At 36.1% G+C, this 21,696-nt stretch overlaps 1 protein-coding gene across 1 annotated transcript; it reads right to left on the bottom strand.

Annotated features, from left to right (window-relative positions):
• Positions 1 to 10,746: 10,746 nt before the first annotated feature.
• LOC118003332 (olfactory receptor 4N4) lies at positions 10,747 to 11,673 on the bottom strand. Its single transcript, XM_034994226.1, has one exon. It carries the CDS (start codon positions 11,671 to 11,673, stop codon positions 10,747 to 10,749), a length of 927 nt encoding a protein of 308 aa, XP_034850117.1.
• Between the last annotated feature and the right edge of the window lie 10,023 nt (positions 11,674 to 21,696).

Below are 21,696 nucleotides of genomic sequence, written 5' to 3'. Positions count from 1 at the left end.
CTCTAGTGCGCATGGAACATTCTCCAGAATAGATAACATCCTAGGTCACAACTCAGGTCTCAAACGGTACCAAAGATTGGGATCATTCCCTGCATATTTTCAGACCACAATGCTTTGAAACTAGAACTCAATCACAAGAGAAAAGTTGGAAAGAACTCAAATACATGGAAGCTAAAGAGCGTCCTACCAAAGAATGAAGGGGTCAACCAGGAAATTAAAGAAGAATTTTAAAAATTTCATGGAAACAAATGAAAATGAAAACACAACTGTTGAAAATCTTTGGGATGCAGCAAAGGCAGTCCTAAGAGGAATGTATACAGTCCTAAGAGGAATGTTTCTTCTCAAGAAACAAGAAAGGTCTCAAATACACGACCTAACCCTACCCTAAAGGAGCTGGAGAAAGAACAGCAAATAAAGCCTAAATCCAACAGAAGAGAAATAATAAAGATCAGAGCAGAAAACAATGAAATAGAAACCAAAAGAAAAATAGAACAGATTAACGAAAGTAGGAGATGGTTCTTTGAAAGAATTAACAAGATGGATAAACCCCTGGCCAGACTTATCAAAAAGAAAAGAGAAAGGACCTGAATAAATAAAATCAAGAATGAAAGAGAAGAGATCACCACCAACACCAAAGAAATACAAACAAGTATAAGAACGTATTATGAGCAACTATATGACAGCAAATTAGATAATCTGGAAGAAATGGATGCATTCCTAGAGATGCATCAACTACCAAACCTGAACCAGGAAGAAATAGAAAACCTGAACAGACCTATAATCACTAAGGAAATTGAAGCAGTCATCAAAAATCTCCCAACAAACAAGAGCCCATGGCCAGATGGCATCCCAGGGGAATTCTACCAAACATTTAAAGAAGAATTAATACTTATTCTTCTGAAACTGTTCCAAAAAATAGAAATGGAAGGAAAACTTCCAAACTCGTTTTATGAGGCCACCATTACCTTGATCCCAAAACCAGCCAAACACCCCATCAAAAGGGAGAATTACAGACCAATATCCTTGATGAACATGGATGCAAAAATTCTCACCAAAATAATAGCCAATAGGATCCAACAGTCCATTAAAAGGATTCTTCACCACGACCAAGTGGGATTTATCCAAGGGCTGCAAGGTTGGTTCAACATCCGCAAATCAATCAGTGTAATACAATACATTAATAAAGGAAAGAACAAGAACCATATGATCCTCTCAATAGATGCAGAAAAAGCATTTGACAAAGTACAGTATCCTTTCTTGATCAAAACTCTTCAGAGTATAGGCATAGAGGGTACATACCTCAATATCATAAAAGCCATCTATGAAAAACCCACAGCAAATATCATTCTCAATAGGGGAAAAACTGAGAGCTTTCCCCCTAAGGTCAGGAACACGACAAGGATGTCCCCTATCACCACTGCTATTCAACATAGTATTAGAAGTCCTAGCCACAGCAATCAGACAACAAAAAGAAACAAAAGGCATCCTAATCAGCAAAGAAGTCAAACTCTCACTCTTTGCAGATGATATGGTACTTTATGTGGAAAACCCAAAAGACTCCACCCCAAAACTGCCAGAACTCATACAGGAATTCAGTAAAGTGGCAGGATATAATCAATGCACAGAAATCAGTCGCATTCCTATACACCAACAACAAGATGGAAGAAAGAGAAATTAAGGAGTCAATCCCATTTACAATTGCACCCAAAACCATAAGATACCTAGGAATAAATCTAACCAAAGAGGCAAAGAATCTGTACTCAGAAAATTATAAAATACTCATGAAAGAAATTGAGGAAGACACAAAGAAATGGAAAAACGTTCCATGCTCATGGATTGGAAGAACAACTATTGTGAAGATGTCAATGCTACCTAGAACAATCTACACATTCAATGCAATCCCTATCAAAATACCATCCACTTTTTTCAAAGAAATGGAACAAATAATCCTAAAATTTGTATGGAACCAGAAAAGACCCCGAGTAGCCAGAGGAATGTTGAAAAAGAAAAGCAAAGCTGGTGGCATCATTATTCTGGACTTCCAGCTCTATTACAAAGCTGTCATCATCAAGACAGTATGCTACTGGCACAAAAACAGACACATAGATCAGTGGAACCAAATAGAAAGCCCAGAAATGGACCCTCAACTCTATGGTCAACTAATATTCGACAAAGCAGGAAAGAATGTCCAATGGAAAAAAGACAGTCTCTTCAACAAATGGTGTTGAGAAAATTGGACAGCCACATGCAGAAGAATGAAACTGGACCATTTCCTTATACCATACAAAAATAGACTCCAAATGGTTGAAAGACCTCAATGTGAGACAGGAGTCCATCAGAATCCTAAAGGAGAACATAGGCAGCAACCTCTTCGACCTCAGCCACAGCAACTTCTTCCTAGAAACATCGCCAAAGGCAAGGGAAGCAAGGGCAAAAATGAACTATTGGGACTTCATCAAGATAAAAAGCTTTTGCACAGCAAAAGAAACAGTCAACAAAACCAAAAGACAACTGACAGAATGGGAGAAGATATTTGCAATTGACATATCAGATAAAGGGCTAGTATCCAAAATCTATAAAGAACAGATCAAACTCAACTCCCAAGAACAAATGATCCAATCAAGAAATGGGCAGAAGACATGCACAGGCATTTTTCCAAAGAAGACATCCAAATGGCCAACAGACACATGAAAAAGTGCTCAACATCGCTCGGTATCAGAGAAATCCAAATCAAAACCTCAATGATACCACCTCACACCAGTCAGAATGGCTAAAATTAACAAGTCAGGAAACAACAGATGTTGTCTGTCTGTCAAACAACATCTGTTGGCAGGGATGCGGAGAAAGGGGAACCCTCCTACACTGTTGGTGGGAATGCAAGCTGGTGCAGCCACTCTGGAAAACAGGATGGAGGTTTCTCAAAAAGTTGAAAATAGAGCTACCATATGATCCAGCAATTGCACTACTGGGTATTTACTCCAAAGATACAAATGTAGTGATCTGAAGGGATATGTGCACCCTGATGTTTATAGCAGCAATGTCCACAATAGCCAAAGTATGGAAAGAGCTGAGATGTCCATTGACAGATGAATGGATGAAGAAGATGTGGTGTATATATACAAAGAGTATTATGCAGCCATCAAAAGGAATGAAATCTTGCCATTTGCAATGACGTAGATGGAACTGGAGGGTATTATGCTGAGCGAAGTAAGTCAATCAGAGAAAGACATGTATCATATTACCTCCCTGTTATGAGGAATTCTTAATCTCAGGAAAAAAACTGAGGGTTGCTGGAGTGGTGGGGGGTGGGAGGGATGGGGTGGCTGGGTGATAGACATTGGGGAGGGTATGTGCTATGGTGAGCGCTGTGAATTGTGTAAGACTGTTGAATCACAGACCTGTACCTCTGAAACAAATAATACATTATATGTTTAAAAAAAAAAAAAAAGATCACAGGAAGGGAAAAATGAAGCAGGGGAATTGGAGGGGGAGATGAATCATGAGAGACTATGGACTCTGAGAAACAAACTGAGGGTTCTAGAGGGGAGGGGTTGGGGGGATGGGTTAGCCTGGTGATGGGTATTAAAGAGGGCACATACTGAATGGAGCACTGAGTGTTATATGCAATGAATCATGGAACACTACATCCAAAACTAATGATGTAATGTATAGTGATTAACATAACAAATAAGTAAAATAAAAAATAAAATAAATAAATAAAATATAAAATATAAATAAAATTTAAAAATAAAATAAATAAAATCTTAAAAACATAAGAATAAAAGTTCTGGTTTTAAAAAATGTCTGGCTTAATTCACAGGTATATATAGTTTTTCTTGAATTTCAAATTCAACTCCATTTTGGTCAGAAAATTACTTTGTATGAAATATACTGAGACTTTTTTATGTGCCAGCATATCCTCTATCTTGACAAATGTCTTGTGTGCACATGAAAAGAGTCTGTGTTCTTCATTGTTGGGTACAATAAATAGAAAGTAAGTTAAGTTGTTTAGTAAGAGGAGTTGTTCAACTCCTCTATACCCCTACTGATTTTTAATCACATGTTCTACCAATTTTCCAAAAAAGTTATTAATATATCAATCTATGCTTTTTGGTTCTCCACTTCTTTATTTAGATATGTCTGTATTCATGCCTAAATTGTTAAGTTCTGTTACTAGAGGAATCACATTTAAGACTGTATGTCTTGATGAATTGACATTTTTATCACTATGAAATTATTTTATAAATACCTAGTAATACCTCTAGGTCCTTGAAGTTTACTTCGTTATTTATACAACCATACCATGAAATGATTAATGTTTGCATGGTGTATTAGGTTCTCCAGAGAAACAGAACCAGTAGGATACATAATTAAGAGAGAGAAAGAAGGGCGCCTGGGTGGCTCAGTCGTTAAGCGTCTGCCTTCGGCTCAGGTCATGAGCCCCGGGTCCTGGGATCGAGCCCTGTATCGGGCTCCCTGATCCACGGGAAGCCTGCTTCTCCCTCTCCCACTCCCCCTGCTTGTGTTCCCTCTCTTGCTGTGTCTCTCTCTGTCAAATAAATAAAATCTTTTAAAAAAAAAAAAGAGAGAGAGAAAGAGAGTGGAAGGAAGGGAGGCAGTTTATTATAATGAATTGGTTCATGTGATTGTGGAAGCAGAGAAGTCCTACAATCTGCCATCTGCTAAATGAAGACCCAGGAAAGCCAGTCATGTCATTCAGTCTAAGTTCAAAGGTCTGAGAACCAGGGGAGCTGATGGCATAAATTCCAGTACAAGAACTAGAAGAGATGAGATGAAATGTACCAGCTCGATCAGTGAAGCAGGAAGAAAAAGCAAATTTCCTCCATCCTCTGCCTTTTTTGCTATTCAGGCCCTCAATGTATTGAATGATCCCCACTTACATTGGGAAGGGCAATCTACTGAGTCCAATTCAAATACTAATCTCATGCTAACACTATCACCAGACACACCAGAAATATGTTTAATCTGAAGACCCATGGCCAGTTGACACATAAAATTAAACATCACATATGGTATATCATTCTCCACCCTCATACTTAAAACGTATTTCTGACTTTATATTTAAGAATTGATATCTTATATCTTATAAACAGTATATACTTGAATCTTGTTCTTTTATACAGTCTGAAAATCTTTTCTAATTGGTATGTTTGGTCCATTTACATTTAATATTGTTGTTGATATTTGAGTTCATTATATTTGTTGCATTATTCTTCTTTCCTTTGCATTTCTTTCCTTCTTCTGAATATTTTTTAATATTCCATTTTCTCTCCTGTAAAGACTATCTAATAAAGTCTCCTTGTATTATTTTTGTGTGTGGATGCTCTAGTGATTACAATATTCATCTGTAGCTTACCAGTCACTCCAAATTGTTATTCAAGTATATTTCATGAAGAGTGTATTTTACAAAAAATAAATAAATAAATCTTTTATCCTCTTTTAAGTCCTCTGTGCTATTTTTGTCATATATTTTACTTCTATATAAGTTATAAGCCCCATAATACCTTATTATTTTTTAAGCAGCTAATTATCTTATAAAGTAAATAATACAAGGTAAAAATAGACTTTTGCCATATTTACACATTTTTTTTTTACCATTTCCAGATCTTTTCATTCTTCCTCATTAATTCAGGTTTCCATCTGACATATTTTCCTGTTGACATGAAGAATTTGCTTTGGCATGACTTTTTTACATAGGTCTGCTGGCAACAAATTCTCAGCTTTCATGAATATTAAAATGCCTGTCGTACCTTTGTTTTCGAAGTTCACTTTCATTAGATATGGAATTCTAGCTTCACAATTTTTCTTCTTTAAGAATTTTAAAAATTGCATTTCATTGACATGGCGTCCATTGTTTTTGATAAAATGTCAACCACAATCTTGTCGCTCCTTTGACCTTTTTTTGTCCTCTACTGCTTTTAAGATTTTGTTTTCAGAGATGGCTGGGTGGCTCAGTCGGTTAAACGTCCTACTCTTGCTTTTGGCTCAGGTCATGATCTCAAGGTTGTGGAATTGAGCCCTGCATCAGGCTCCAAGCTCAGTGTGGAGTCTGCTTGGGATTCTCTCTCTTTCCCTCTCCCTTAGCCCCTTCCTGCTTGCGTGGTCTCTCTTGCTCAAGATAACTAAAATTAAATCTTAAAAAGAAAAAAGATTTTCTTTTCATATTTGGTTAGCACCTATGATACTATGGTCTTACTTGTATTTATACTGCTTGGATTTTGCTGAGTTTCTTGGATATCTGAGTTAATGTTTTTATGAATTCTTGGCAGTTACTTCTTTTTTCTTATGTTATGTTAATCACCATACATTACATCATTAATTTTTGATGTAGTATTCCATGATTCATTGTTTGTGTATAACACCCAGTGCTCCATTCAGTACATGCCCTCTTTAATACTCATCACCAGGCAAACCCATCCCTCCACCACCCTCCCCTCTAACCTTCAGTTTGTTTCTCAGAGTCCATAGTCTCTCATGGTTCGTCTCCCCTTTCAATTCCCCCACTTCATTTTTCCCTTCCTATCTTCTTCTTTTTTTTTTTTTTTTTTTAACATATAATGTGTTACTTGTTTAAGAGATACAGGTCTGTGATTCAACAGTCTTACACAATTCCTGAGATTAAGAATTCCTCATATCACTGATATAATATGATACATGTCTTTCTCTGATTGACTTATTTCGCTCAACATAATACCCTCCAGTTCCATCCATATCACTGCAAATGGCAAGATTTCATTCCTTTTGATGGCTGCATAATATTCCACTGTAGATATATACCACATCTTCTTTATCCATTCATCTGTCGATGGACATCTTGGCTGTTTCCATACTTTGGCTATTGTGGACATTGCTGCTATAAACATTGGGGTGCACATACCCCTTCAGATCACTACATTTGTATCTTTGGAGTAAATACCCAGTAGTGCATATGGTAGCTCTATTTTCAATTCTTTGAGGAACCTCCATACTGTTTTCCAGAGTGGCTGCACCAGCTTGCATTCCCACCAACAGTGTAGGAGGGTTCCCCTTTCTCTGCATCCCTGCCAACAGATGTTGTTTGACAGACAGACAACATCTGTTGTTTCCTGACTTGTTAATTGTAGCCATTCTGACTGGTGTGAGGTGGTATCTCATTGAGGTTTTGATTTGGATTTCCCTGATGCCGAGCAATGTTGAGCACTTTTTCATGTGTCTGTTGGCCATTTGGATGTCTTCTTTGGAAAAATGCCTGTGCATGTCTTCTGCCCATTTCTTGATTGGATCATTTGTTCTTTGGGAGTTGAGTCTGATCCGTTCTTTATAGATTTTGGATACTAGCCCTTTATCTGATAGGTCAATTGCAAATATCTTCTCCCATTCTGTCAGTTGTCTTTTGGTTTTGTTGACTGTTTCTTTTGCTGTGCAAAAGCTTTTTATCTTGATGAAGTCCCAATAGTTCATTTTTGCCCTTGCTTCCCTTGCCTTTGGCGATGTTTCTAGGAAGAAGTTGCTGCGGCTGAGGTCGAAGAGGTTGCTGCCTATGTTCTCCTTTAGGATTTTGATGGACTCCTGTCTCACATTTAGGTCTTTCAACCATTTTGAGACTATTTTTGTTGGCAGTTACTTCTTTTCCTTCTCCCATTCTCTCTCTCCTCTTCTGGAATCCCAATTACATATATATTTTACTTTCTGATATTGCCCCAAAGTATATTAATACTATTAATATTTTTAATCTTTTAATTCTGTACTTCAGCTTGGGTTATTTCTAATAACCTGTCCTCACCATCATTAGTCATTCTGTCTGCATTGTCTACGGTGCTGTTCATTCATCTCATCTAAAGCATTTCTTTTTATTTCAAACATTGTTGTTTTCAAATCTAGCATATCCATTTATACTCAGAGTTCATACTTCTCTCTTGAAATCCTCATCTACTTATCCATTTATCACTTATTTGATATATTTATAGAAGTTTTCTGAAGTCTTTGATAATTACATCATATGGTTCATCTAGTAGTTGAACCATATTGGTAGTTTTTGTCTACCAATATTTTTCTATTAATTATGAGATTCTCTTCCTTGTCTTATTTTCTTGGCATAGTTCCTAATTTTTTATTATATTCTTAATACTTCCAATAAGAATTCAATGGAAGATGAAGAATAGTATTTAATTTTATTTTGCTTAGTTCTTCAGAAAGTTCAATCCTTTTCCTCTGTCCAGAAGTTAGAATGAGGGGGACACCCAGGTGGCTCAGTCGGTTAAGGGTCTGCCTTTGGCTGTCAGGATTCCGGGGTCCTGGGATCAAGTCCCACATCGGGCTCCTTGTTCAGCAGGGAGCCTACTTCTCCCTCTCCCTCTGCTGGCAGCTCCCCCTGCTTGTGCTCTCTCTCTGACAAATAAATAAAATCTTTTTAAAAATAAAAAAGAAGTTAGAATGAGGATCTGATCTTCAGATTCCTTCATAGGTCTAGTTGAACTGGGACTTGGAATCATCTTTAATTAAACTGAACTTAGCTCAGATTAGTTTTACCTCCAACATCTGCCAACTGCCAGCAAGATCTTTTATCTTGCTGATACTTGGAGCCAGGAGGAGTTTGAACCACACTTCAGATATTTTTGTTTCCCTTATGATTCAACTCTATAGACATCAATACCCAAGCACTACAATAATGGCTGAGAATGTACAAATCCCCTCTGATTTTCATTTCTTCCTCCACTGTCCCTTTCTGAGCAAATTACTGGTATAGGTGTCAGTGGTTGTTGGGGGAGAAATTTATAAAAGTGAGCTATTTATTTTTGTGTTGGGGCTTTTTCAGATTCCAGTCTATCCACAGCTTAGAGCTTTTTCCTCATCTCTACCAAATATCTCAATCTATGGTAGGATCACTCCTCCATGCGCCCATACCCAGACTAGATAACTTGCCTACAGATATAAAAACTGCCATAACTCTCTGCTCATCTAGATGGGCTTTGTCCCTCTCTGGAGCTCGGTAATAAGGCTTCCTTGCTTCACCCACTCTTTAGAAGCCCCATAGAAATGTATAATTTTTATTTTGCACTTTTCTGTTGTTGATAATACATGAACAACATTCTTCTACAAGCTAACCACAATCAGTGCTCTGTATTCTCATGATATGTTTTTGAGAATAATATTATAAGCTTTTCCATTTTTTTCTTTGTTAATGAACTATTAGTTTCAATTGCCCATTTCCAGTTACCTTCTGGGTATGTAACTGTTTCATACTCATTTATTAAATTCCTTGTGTATTAAATAAATTAATCTTTTATCATTTATAGTAATTTTTAGTTAATAATTTTTATGCACGGATGCTCCCTTGTACCATTCTGGGGTAGGGAGGAATTCAATTCAGTATCCATGCAAGCCTCTATAATTACAGAGAAAATAATCTGCATATCCATATGTGGCAGGCAAATTTTCATTAGTTTTTTACATTTTACCTACACATATATTTTTAAACATGTCAAATATAACTATTTTTCTTTTCACTTACTATTTTTATATCATACTTCCCTGGCCTTTCTCACTTCCAAGGTTGTAAAACTATTATCCTACATTTTACTACTATTTTTGGCATTGTTTTATTTTGTTTTCCAATAAAGCTAAAAACATATAAACAGGTTCTTCTAGGACCTTTGCATCTAGGGCTCCAAACTGTGGCTATCAAATGTACTCATGTAAAACTTGAATTTAGAAAAAATTAATTGGAGACAGAGGCAGTAACATTAAAGGTATTCTATATCATCCTCCTGTTCCCAGACCATGGCTAATTGATATAGTCTTTCAGTCAGTAGCTGGCAAAATGGCTTCTTGTTTCCCTATTCCCCTGATTATTTCAGAGATAGATCACTTGGCACGTTAGTTTTATACTGTTTTTCTGGCAATCATTTTTATGCTTAGCATAAAAAATAGTCTTCTATCACTTAAAAGATTTTACAAGTACTTAATTTCCCACACTAAAACCCATTATATTTAAAATAACTAGAGTAGTTTATGTAATCTCCAATAGAGCTATGGTACCAAATAACTATCATTATCATAATGAGTGAAATCAACTGAGGGCAAGGTTTAACATACAGGAAGGATTTGTAAACATCCATTAGTAGTAATCATGAAGCTCTGAAAAAATCAATGAAATAATCTCATGACATTTTTCTATAAAACCAATTATTTTCCTTTCTATCCATTTACCAAATTGGGGTGGGGGAATATATCTATCAATCAATCAATTGATTTTATATATATACATAGAGAGAGAGAGAGAAACTTTTTTCAAAACAAGTCTGCAGAATAACATTTGGCTCTTAATGGTGTTTTGCAACTTACTGATCTCTGCCCAGAATCTTGATGTTGCTCTAAACCATACAAGAAACAATTACAGATGAGTGACTCTCTTGCTTAAAATATTAACATGTATTCTTACAGCAATTAGAATAAAACTCCTTATCTCAGCCTAAAAGCCCTTAGTGATTTGACCCTTACAGTAACATATTTATCCCCTAAATCTCTCACAATTATTCATCATACTCCAACTGAGAAATACTCAGGTCTTTTTTTCATATTCTTTAAGCATACCAAGTTTATTCCCTAATTATGCATAACTCTCTCTCATTGCCTACAATAGTACCTGACAAATGGGTTGTACTCAGTGAAAAACAATATTTGTTAAATGAATGTATGGTTTACAGCAAGAATTTCCTCTTCTTTATTTCCTATTATAAAATCTATTCAGCAGACCACATGCCGACTCAATAACCTCCTCATGGAAGTTTTCACTTCCTGGTTGCGAAGGGTATAAATCACAGGGTTCATTAATGGAAAGATCACAGTATGGAAGAAGGAAACTACCTTGTCAGCTGGCAAGGCCCTGGAGGGGCGAGTGTAGATGAAGATGGCAGGTCCAAACATGAGAAGTATAATAATGACATGAGTGGAGCATGTGGACAGTGCTTTGGTCTTCCCTTCAGAAGCAGACCCACGTACATGGCAGAGGATGATGGCATAGGAAGACAAAAGCCCCAGAAAGCACAGAAGGGTCATCAGACCACTGTTGAAGACCATCAGAAGCTCCACCACAAAAGTGTCTGTGCAGGCCAGCTTGATGACCTGTGGCACATCACAGAAGAAGTTATCCAGTTGGTTTGGGCCACAGAAGGGCAAACGGAGGATGAGGGTCACCTGGATAATGGAGTGGATAAATCCTCCAAGCCACAGAGCCAGCAGCAAGGCATAGCAAACTCTAGGGTTCATGACAGTTGAATAGTGTAAAGGCCGACAGATGGCAATGTAGCGGTCAAAGGCCATCACAACAAGGAGTAATCCTTCCCCTCCTCCAAGGAAGTGCAAGAAAAAGAGCTGAGTGATGCAACCCCTATAGGAGATTATCTTCTTCTCAGAAACAAAGTCCACCAGCATCCTGGGAGCTACAATGAAGGAATAGGATGCATCCAGGAAGGCCAAGTTGCCCAAAAAAAAGTAGAGTGGGGCTGTGAGGCCAGGGTCTGATCTGATGGTAAGGATGATGAGGAAATTTCCAGGGAGGATGATGAGATAGAAAGTTAAAATCAGCACAAAGACCAGGAGCTGAATACCTCGAGACTGGGTCAGACCAAGAAGGATGAATTCTTTCACCACTGTGCTGTTGTCATTTTCCATCTCTTCTGCCTACAGAACATCAGGAAGCAGAGAGTTTATTTCCATCTCTTGCATCTATATCATAGTCCTATTCAAAGTAAAAGCAGTATGTGCCACATTTGTTACACCATCACTTCTCCACAACCTAAGAAATCTTTTCTACCCATTATTCTTCTACATTTCTTTTTTTTTTTTTTAAGATTTTATTTATTTATTTGAGACAGAGAGAATGAGAGACAGAGAGCATGAGAGGGAGGAGGGTCAGAGGGAGAAGCAGACTCCCTGCCGAGCAGGGACCCCAATGCGGGACTCGATCCAGGGACTCCAGGATCATGACCTGAGCCAAAGGCAGTCGCTTAACCAACTGAGCCACCCAGGCGCCCTTCTTCTACATTTCTATCTGCCAACACCTTGGTTTGAAGCCACACTCTTCTGCTTCTTCAGTTCTTTGCTTCTATTTAACTATCAATCTCAGTTATCAAGTTCTTCAGGTTTTTATCTGAATAGGAGTTGAGGTGGGGATTGATTGCAAAGAGGAATGGCAGAGTTTTTAAAGTGACAGAAATGTTCCATATCTTGACTATAATGGTTACAAGTGTCTGTTCTTTCACCAAAATTTACTAAACTATACAGAAATTGTTACATTTACTCTGCAAATTATACCTTAAGAAGGCTGACTTAAAAAGTTAAAAAAGAAAAACCTGCTTATTTGAAATATTTCCTTTTCCCCTATAGAATATCAACCCATCCATGTGGTCTAAATAAAAAAAATCCTGGTCATTCTGGAGAATATAAGATCTAAGGCTTATCTGTACAGTGGCCTCTAAATTGGGAATGTGGTCACCCAACACACATGATAATTTATTGGCATGAAAATAATAATAGTAGAATTTATATACATATATTATTATATCTGATTCTTTGAAGTTCCATTTTTGAAAGCTCTATACTTTATATAGAATCATGGTGTAATTGAATGTAAAGTATACAAATAAAATATAGATACTGCTTTGCATGTTCAAAATGGTTTATTACTGAAATGAAAAATTTAAAAAGCTTGAAGAAATTTGAACTGGAGCAAATACTAGTGATTTAAAACAATATTTCACAGGGGCTCCTGGGTGGCACAGTCAGGTAAGCATCTGACACTTGGTTTCTGTTCCAGTCATGATCTCAGGGTCATGAGATTAAGCCCTGCATCAGACTTTGTGCTCAGACTTTGTGCTCTTCTTGAGATTCTCTCTCCCTCTCTTCCTCTGCCCCTCCCACTCATGCTCTCTATTTCTCTCTCTCAAATAAATAAATCTTAAAAGAAAAAAAATAATATTTCACATGCTTTCAGTTACATGGCACACTCGTTTTTAAATAGTGTTGTGGAATATGGAGTGTGGAGAGGAGGGCAAGAAGGATCCACTAACTAAATGTAAGATGAGACAGAATGAAAGAGGGAAAGAAGGAAGAGAAAAGCATCCCAAATCAAGAAACCAAAGGAAATTTTTACAACAGCACATCTATTCAAAACATGAAAATACTTGCTTTTTGTATGTCTAAACCTAAATAGTTTAATTAGTAACAGAGGTTTCCATGTATAGTCTAAATTGGAAATTATGGAAGAGGTACTTTACATCACAAAGGCACATATATGATCACACACACACATTGTCTCCAAGCAAAACTAAAGCACAAAAATTTACAAATGGCACCATCCAAATCAGTTTTCTTCCTTTTCCTTTCCTTTCCTTTTTTCTTTCTTTCTTTCTCTTTGTTTCTTTTCTTTCTTTTTCTTTCTTCTTTCTTTCTTCCTTCCTTTCTTTCTTTCTTTTTCTTTCTTCTCCTTCCTTCCTTCCTTCTTTCCTTCCTTCCTTTTTTTGCTTAAGCATTCATTGGCTTCAATATTTATCATTCCTTCTGTGCATAAACCTGCTGCTAAAAAAAATGAATCAGAAATCCCTCTCTACTTAACTCCTAAGTAGCGTGCATCCGGCACACTATTATACAGTAGTTATTTCATAGTCTTTCAAACATTGATGCTATCTTTAAGACATCAAGAAAAGTGGGGGGAGATGTGCCTGGGTGGCTCCGTCAGTTAAGCTTTCAGCTCAGATCATGATCCCAGAGTCTTGGGATCGAGCCCAGCATTGGGCTTCCTTAAAAAAAAAAAAAAAAAAGATAACTTTAAATACCTCTAAGGTAAAAGCTGCAGGGCAGGCTCTTCCTCTGTATCTTGTGTCTTATTTTCTATCATAAACTTCTGTTCTTCTATTAACTCTTTAACAGATGGGATTCATTACCATCTAACAACCCTCACTTCTCTCAGTTAATATGTGATATGTATATTTAAACACCAAGTATTAACATCCCCAAGACAACTGGTATTTTAACAAAGGCTTTGTATATCCCCAATAAAGTAATTTTAAATATTGAGAAGAACTAGATATATATTGTTGAGAACAGATAAAAGGTGTTGCTGTATCACTGAATTCAGACCTCATATATTAGTTTATTTCTACTATAATTCTGACCTTTGCATTCCATGACAGTAAATGCCCCACCTGAAGAATTGTAATATGTTTCCATCTATTCCTTCTTTCTATTCTTCATAAATATGAAGATAAAAACACATCTCTAGCAATCCAACTCTACTCTCACACAGCAGGCATCACCTTCTAATGGAAGGAACAATTACTGATTATTCCTACCCTTGTTGTTAAATAAATCTCACACAGGAGCTTCTTACACATTGAAATACACAGCCAATTTGTGATGCAATGGAGAATGTACGTTGGGAATTTGAAGGCTAACAAAGCTATTGAATGCTTGCAATGGGAATTATTAGAATGCCAACAAGATATAATCAAAGATTAGACTTGAGATTTGTTAGGTACAAATATTCAAATACAAATCAGTTAAACAGACACTGTATCACTTCTGGGATTTAAAGTCAACATTCCATCAGTGACAGAGACAATAGAATTGCAAGCATATTTATTAGGTCTCAGTGAGTAGAAAGCCACAGGAAATTATGTTTTACACTGCAATTCAAAAAGAGAAAAATAGTATAATTGATTAAAAAAATCATTGCTACATCTAGAAAAAAAATTGTGGTCAAGTAGGTGGTAAATATGTTAGATTCAACACATTTCTGGTGACAAAAAGATAGGCAAAGATAAAACAAATGATGCTCACAAAGTCTCCTTTCCATAGTCCTTCCATGTAAAGAGAGGATGCTCTCCCAAATAGATCCTATTACACCCTTGGTATTTGTTATTTTCATTCCTATGCTCTGCTAAAGCAATAATGAAGAACTATTTCTTTTTCAACTAAATATTAAGCAGAAGAAAAATAATTAAAAATCATGTAGTAGAAGGCAACATAATTTAAATTTTAGATTTGATTTTGTTTTAAAGGAAAGATTTTCAAACTATTTAAAAAATTAAAATACTAAACATAAAATGTTTTCTTAAAGAATACAATGCACAATCAAAGACATTTCATCCTCATACAATCATAGTAAGGGGCTTTAACACCCCAGTTACATTGATGAACAGATCATCCCAACAGAGAATCAACAAGGAAAACAGTAGTTTTGAGTGGCACACTGGACCAGATGGATTTAACAGACATATTCAGAACATTCCATCCTAAAACAACAGAGTACACATTCTTTTCAAGTGCACACAGAACATTCTCCAGAATAGACCACATATTAGGCCCAAAACAAGGCTCAGCAAATTCAAAAAAATCAGTCAAAGCATGCATATTTTCCAACCAAAACACTGTAAAACTAGAAATCAAGCACAAGAAAAAATCTGGAAAGACCATAAATACATGGAGGTTAAATTATATGCTAATAAGGAATGGGCCAACCAAGAAATCAGAGAAGAAATCACAAATTATATGTAAACAAATGAAAATGAAAACACAACAGTCCAAAATCCTTGGGAGGTAGCAAAAGTGATTTTAAGAGGGAAGTTTATAGCAATACAGGCCTACCTCAAGAAGTAAGAAAAATCTTAAATAAACAACATAACCCAACACCTTAAGGACCTAGAAAAAGAAAAATAAACAAAACCAAACCCAGCAAAAGAAAGGAAGTAATAAAGATTAGAGCAGAAACAAATGATATAGAAACTAAAAAAAAAAAAAAAAAAAAAAAAAAACACAAAAACAGATCAATGTAACCAGAAATTGATTCTTTGAAAAGATCAACAAAATTGATAAACCTCTAGCCAGACTCATCAAAAAGAGAGGGAGAGAGGGAGAAAGGACCCAAATAAATAAAATCACTAATGAAGAGGAGAAATAACAACCAACACCACAGAAATACAAAGGATTGTAACAGAATATTATGAAAACCCATATGCCAACAAATTAGACAACTTAGAAGAAATGGATAAATTCTTAAAAATATATAATGCACCAAAACTAAAGCAGGAAGGAATAGAAATTTTGAACATTACCAGCAATGAAATTGAATCGGTAATCAAAAAACTACCCACCCAAAAAAAGTCCAGGACCTGACAGTTTCACAGATGAATTCTACTAAAAATTTAAAGAAGAGTTAATACCTATTCTTCTCTATTCCAAAAAAATAGAAAAGGAAGAAAACTTCTAAAATCCTTCTATGAGGCCAGACACTAAAACCAGATAAAGACACCACAGAAAAGAGAAGTCAAGGCCAATATCTCTCATGAATATAGATGCAAAAATCCTAACAAAATACTGGCAAACCGAATCCAACAATGCAACAATACATTTAAAAAAATCATATACCACAATCAAGTGGGATTTATTCCCAGGATGCAAGGATGGTTTAATATTCACAAAACAATCAACATGATATGTCACATCAACAAGAGATTTAAAGAAAGAGCTGATAGAAGGCCATGAAGCAGGAAGAGGATGGTGAACTGAGAAGCAGAAAGGAGGAAGATGAAGCAAAAAGGCCACTGTGGTGAAAGAGTAGTAACCAAATAGAAAAAAACAAAAACAAAAACATAGGCAAGATAGAGATGAAGGACCAGATACAGATCAAATGGCAACTGGTCATCATTCTATTTGAGATGTTATAAACAGAAGAGTGCCAATATCTGATTTACATTTTTAAAAGATTATTCTGGTTATTAGTAAATAATGAGTTTAGAAGGCAAGAGTGGAAGCAAAGGGACCAATTAGGGAGTATTTAAAGTACTGTAAACAAGAAATGATGGTAGTTAGGCAGGAGATGGAGGGACAATTGTATGCCAAAGATGTGTTTTGGAGAAATAGTCAAGGGGACTTGTTGATGGACTGGATGTGAGAGGTGAGGAAGCAAAGATAATTCCTGGGATTTTTTGAATGGCATAATTGTGTGGATGGTTGTATAATTTACAAATATGGAGATAACTGGAAAAGATAAGGATTAGAAATCAGACATTCTGCTTTAAACATATTCAATTTTTGTCCTTTTTAAAATAAATAATATATGCATATGTTTCAAAAATAAAGAGGTTAAAAAATAATTTGTACAATGAGAAATCTCCTTCACATCTCAGTCCTCCACGTGTCCATTTCTCCCCACACCTCACAACAGAAAGATAATATTAATTTCTGTTGTGTCCATTAAGAAATTATATGTATTTACAAAGAAGCATGAACATCAATTTTTGATATTTCTTAAAATATAATTTGTATTCATTAAAATGCACATATGTTAGACTTAATAACTTCTGTCAGATGTATACACTCAAGGAACCAAGATGTAGAATATTTCCAAAGAAGATGTAGAATATTTCCATCGCTCCAAAAAGTTGCTTGTTGATCCTTGTCTTCCTCCCCTGCAACCATCATCATAGTAAGCAACCACTTTCTAGTTTCTAACATGGATTACTTTTGTTTCCTCAGATTTTATGAAAACAGAATCATATGACATGTATTCTATTTCAACTGGTTTTTTAACTCAGCATTATGATTTTGAGGTTCATATATTCTATTACATTATCTGCAGCTGCTGTTTTTTATTACTGGATAATGTTCCATTGTAGGTATATAATCCAAAGGTTCTATTATTTTTATCCTCTTATGGGCATCTGGGTTGTTTCAGATCTCAGGTAGTGAGTAAGGTTTCCATGAGTATTCTAATAAAAGTCACTTTGTGGACATGTGTCTTTATTTCTCTTGGCTAAACACTTCTAAGTAGGATTACTGGATCATAAGGTAGATATCTGTTTAAATCTACCTGAAATTGCCAGTTTTCCAAAGTGGTTGAACTATTTTAAATTCCTAGCAGCAATGTGTAAGAGTTCAAGTCATTCCACCAACTCACCAACATCTGGTGTTGCATGCTAATCATGCCTTTTTATTTTTTGTATTTTTGATGTTTTGACATCTTGGGGCCTTGCCAACTCTGGAGAGACTGCCCCTACCAGGGTTAACCAATTCCTAGAGATAGCTAATGTCTCACCAGCAAAGGCACCAACCAATCCAGAGTCCATACTCCAAACACCCACTTTGTCAGGGTCCCACAGTTCTCATCCACTGACCAGGCAGCATTGAGGAGTGGTAGAGCAACTGAGTCATTTAGGTGACAGTGTCTCGAATCAAGGATGTTATATGCTCCTGGACGCATGTGATAAACCAATTTTTCTTTTCCTTCTGAGATTTGCTGTTCTGCAGAGTAGTGGAGAGTGCTCTGCCTGAACACATAATCATGTTTTGGGCCATTTCCCAGATGACAAGTGATGTGATCATCCCATGAGCTTTCAATTATTTGTATATCTTCTGAAGCGTCTATTTAAATATTTTGCCTATTTTTTACTTGGAGAGAGAGAGAGAAATGAGATTCCAAATTTCCTTCCCAGTGTGTGATTTGCTTATGAATTTCATAATGGTGTATTTTGATGAGAAGTAATTTTTAAAAATTTTTTGAGGTTCAATTTGTCACTTTTTTATGATTATAGCTTCTTTTGTGCTGTTTAAGAAATCATTGCTTATCCCAACAATGTAAGAAAACACTGTATATTTTCTTCTAGAAACTTTATATTTCCCACTTCTACATTTAGGTCCATGATTCAACTCAAATTCATTTTGTGTATGCAGTGAGACAGAGGCCCAAGTTTATTATTTTCCATATTAATCTTCAATTTCTGTGGTATCATTTAAAACTTTCCTTTCCTGGTGAATTATATTAGTATCTTTGACAAAAATCAATTTACCATTTGTGTGAGGCTGTTTCTGCACTCTAGTTTGGTCCACCCATCTATCTGTCTATCCTTACATAGCTTTAATAATAAGCTTTGAAATGAGATAGAAGTCCTCTTGCTTCTTCTTATTAGATGAAAGCAATATTACAGTTATGATAAAATAAATATTTAAATCTGTAAGTATTGTATTCCCTGAAATTAACTGACTATTAAGGAAAAAATAGTATCCCCCCCCAAAAAAAATTACATATGAAGGGTTTTTCCTCTGCAGGTTAACATCAGACTTCTTTCAACAGCAACATCAAAAATGTTGTTTTTTTTTTTAAGGGGAGAAATATTTTCAAAAATTTAAAGAAAGTACACTACAAGGATTTTATATTAAGCCAAGGTATCTATCAAGTCTCAAGACAATTTTAAACATGCACTAACCCAGAAACTCATACTCATGTGCTTTTCCTGTGTAATGTTCTAGAGAACAAATTTCCTCCAACCAAGAGAACACTGAGGAATCTTCAGCAAAAGGATAAAACAGGATAATAGTATCCTTCTGAGCAGAGCAGGAAAAGAATGGGATTAAGGGGTATATAGTATATTCCAAAGGTAATGATAATACCCTTATTTTTCAAAAAAGGTGATAGGTGTGCCTGGATTCATATTATTATAATTTCCTTTAATTTTTTATTTAAATTCAGTTTAGTTAACATATAGTATATTATCAGTTTCAGGGATAGAATTTAGTGATTCATCAGTTGCATATAACACCCAGTGCTCATTACATCAAGTGCCCTCCTTAATGACCATCACCCAGTTACCTCATCTCCCCACCCACTTCCCCTCCAGCAACCATCAGTTTTTTTCCTAGAGTTAAGAGTCTCTCTGTTTTTATCTTATTTTTCCTTCCCTTCCCCTATATTCATGTGTTTTGCTTCTTAAATTCCATATATGGGTGAAATCATATGGTATTTGTCTTCCTCTGACTGACTTATTTCGCTTACAATAATACCCTATAGTTCCATCCACACGGTTGCATAGGGCAAGATTTCATTCTCTTTGATGGCTGAGTATGTATATATATACGTATATGCATGTGTGTGTGTATATACATATGCATATATATATATGCATACCACATCTTCTTTATCCATTCATCTGTCGAGGACATCTGGGCTCTTTCCATATTTTGGCTACTGTGGACATTGCTGCTATAAACATTGGGGTGCATGTGCCCCTCTGAATTACTGTGTTTGTATCCTTTGGATAAATACTGAGTAGTATAATTGCTGGATCATAGGGTAGTTCTATTTTTCACTTTTTGAGGAACTTCCATACTGTTTTCCAGAGTGGCTGCACCAGTTTGCATTCCCACCAACAGTGTAAGAGGGTGCCCCTTTCCACAGCCTCGCCAACATCTGTCATTTCCTCAGTTGTTAATTTTAGCTACTGTGACAGGTGAGAGGTGGTATCTCACTAGAGTTTTGATTTCCCTGATGCTGAGTGATGTTGGGCATTTTTTCATGTGCCTGTTAGCCATTTGTATGTCTTCTTTGGAGAATGTCTTTGCTGATTTCTTCACTGGATTTTTGGGTTTTTGGGTATTAAGTTTGACAAGTTCTTTATAGATGTTGGATACTAGCCCTTTATCTGATATGTCATTTGCAAATATCGTCTCCCATTCTGTCAGTTGCCTTTCAGTTTTGTTGACTGTTTCCTTTGCTGTGCAAGTGCCTTTTATAATAAAGATTAGGGCAGAAATCAATAATAGAAAAATCAAAAAAACAGAGCATATCAATGAAATTAGGAGCTGGTTCTTTGAAAGAATTAATAAGACCAATAAACCCCTAGCCAGACTTATCAAAAAGAAAAGAGAAATGACCCAAATAAATAAATCATGAATCAAAGAAGAGAGATCATCAAAAACACCAAAGAAATACAATTATAAGAACATATTATGAGCAACTATATGCCAGGAAATTAGACAATCTGGAAGAAATGGATGCATTCCTAGAGACCTATAAACTACCAAAACTGAACCTGGAAGAAATAGAAAACCTGAACAGACCCATAACCACTCAGAAAACTGATGCAGTAATCAAAAATCTCCCAACAAACAAAAGCCCAGGGCCAGATGGTATCCCAGGGGAATTCTACCAAACATTTAAAGAAGAATTATACCTATTCTTCTGAAACTGTTCCAAAAAATAGAAATGGAAGAAAACTTCCAAACTCATTTTCCAAGGCCACCATTACCTTGATCCCAAAACCAGACAAAGACCCCATCAAAAAGGAGAAGTACAGACCAATATCCCTGAACATGGATGCAAAAATTCTCACTAAAATACTAGCCAATAGGATCCAACAATACATTAAAAGAATTATTCACCCCGACCAAGTGGGATTTATTCCTGGGCTGCAAGGTTGGTTCAATATCTGCAAATCAATGTGATACAACACATTAATAAAAGAAAGAACAAGAACCATATGATCCTCTCAATAGATGCAGAAAAGGCATTTGACAAAGTACAGTATCCTTTCTCGATCAACACTCTTCAGAGTGTAGGCATAGAGGGTACATACCTCAATATCATAAAGGTATGATAAACCCACAGCAAATATCATTCTCAATGGGGAAAAACTGAGAACTTTCCCCCTAAGGTTAGAAACATGGCAAGGATATCCCCTATCACCACTGCTATTCAACATAGTACTAGAGGTCCTAGCCACAGCAATCAGACAACCAAAAGAAATAAAAGGCATCTGAATCGGCAAAGAAGAAGTCAAACACTCACTCTTTGGAGATGATATGATACTTTATGTGGAAAACCCAAAAGATTCCACCCCAAAACTGCTAGAACTCATACAGGAA

The sequence above is a fragment of the Mirounga leonina genome, unplaced genomic scaffold (assembly GCF_011800145.1).
Source record: "Mirounga leonina isolate KUSES-001 unplaced genomic scaffold, KU_Mleo_1.0 Mir_91, whole genome shotgun sequence".
In the NCBI taxonomy this organism is placed as follows: domain Eukaryota; kingdom Metazoa; phylum Chordata; class Mammalia; order Carnivora; family Phocidae; genus Mirounga; species Mirounga leonina.
Note: the sequence above shows the minus strand (reverse complement) of the source record. Positions and strands in the feature narration are given on the sequence as shown.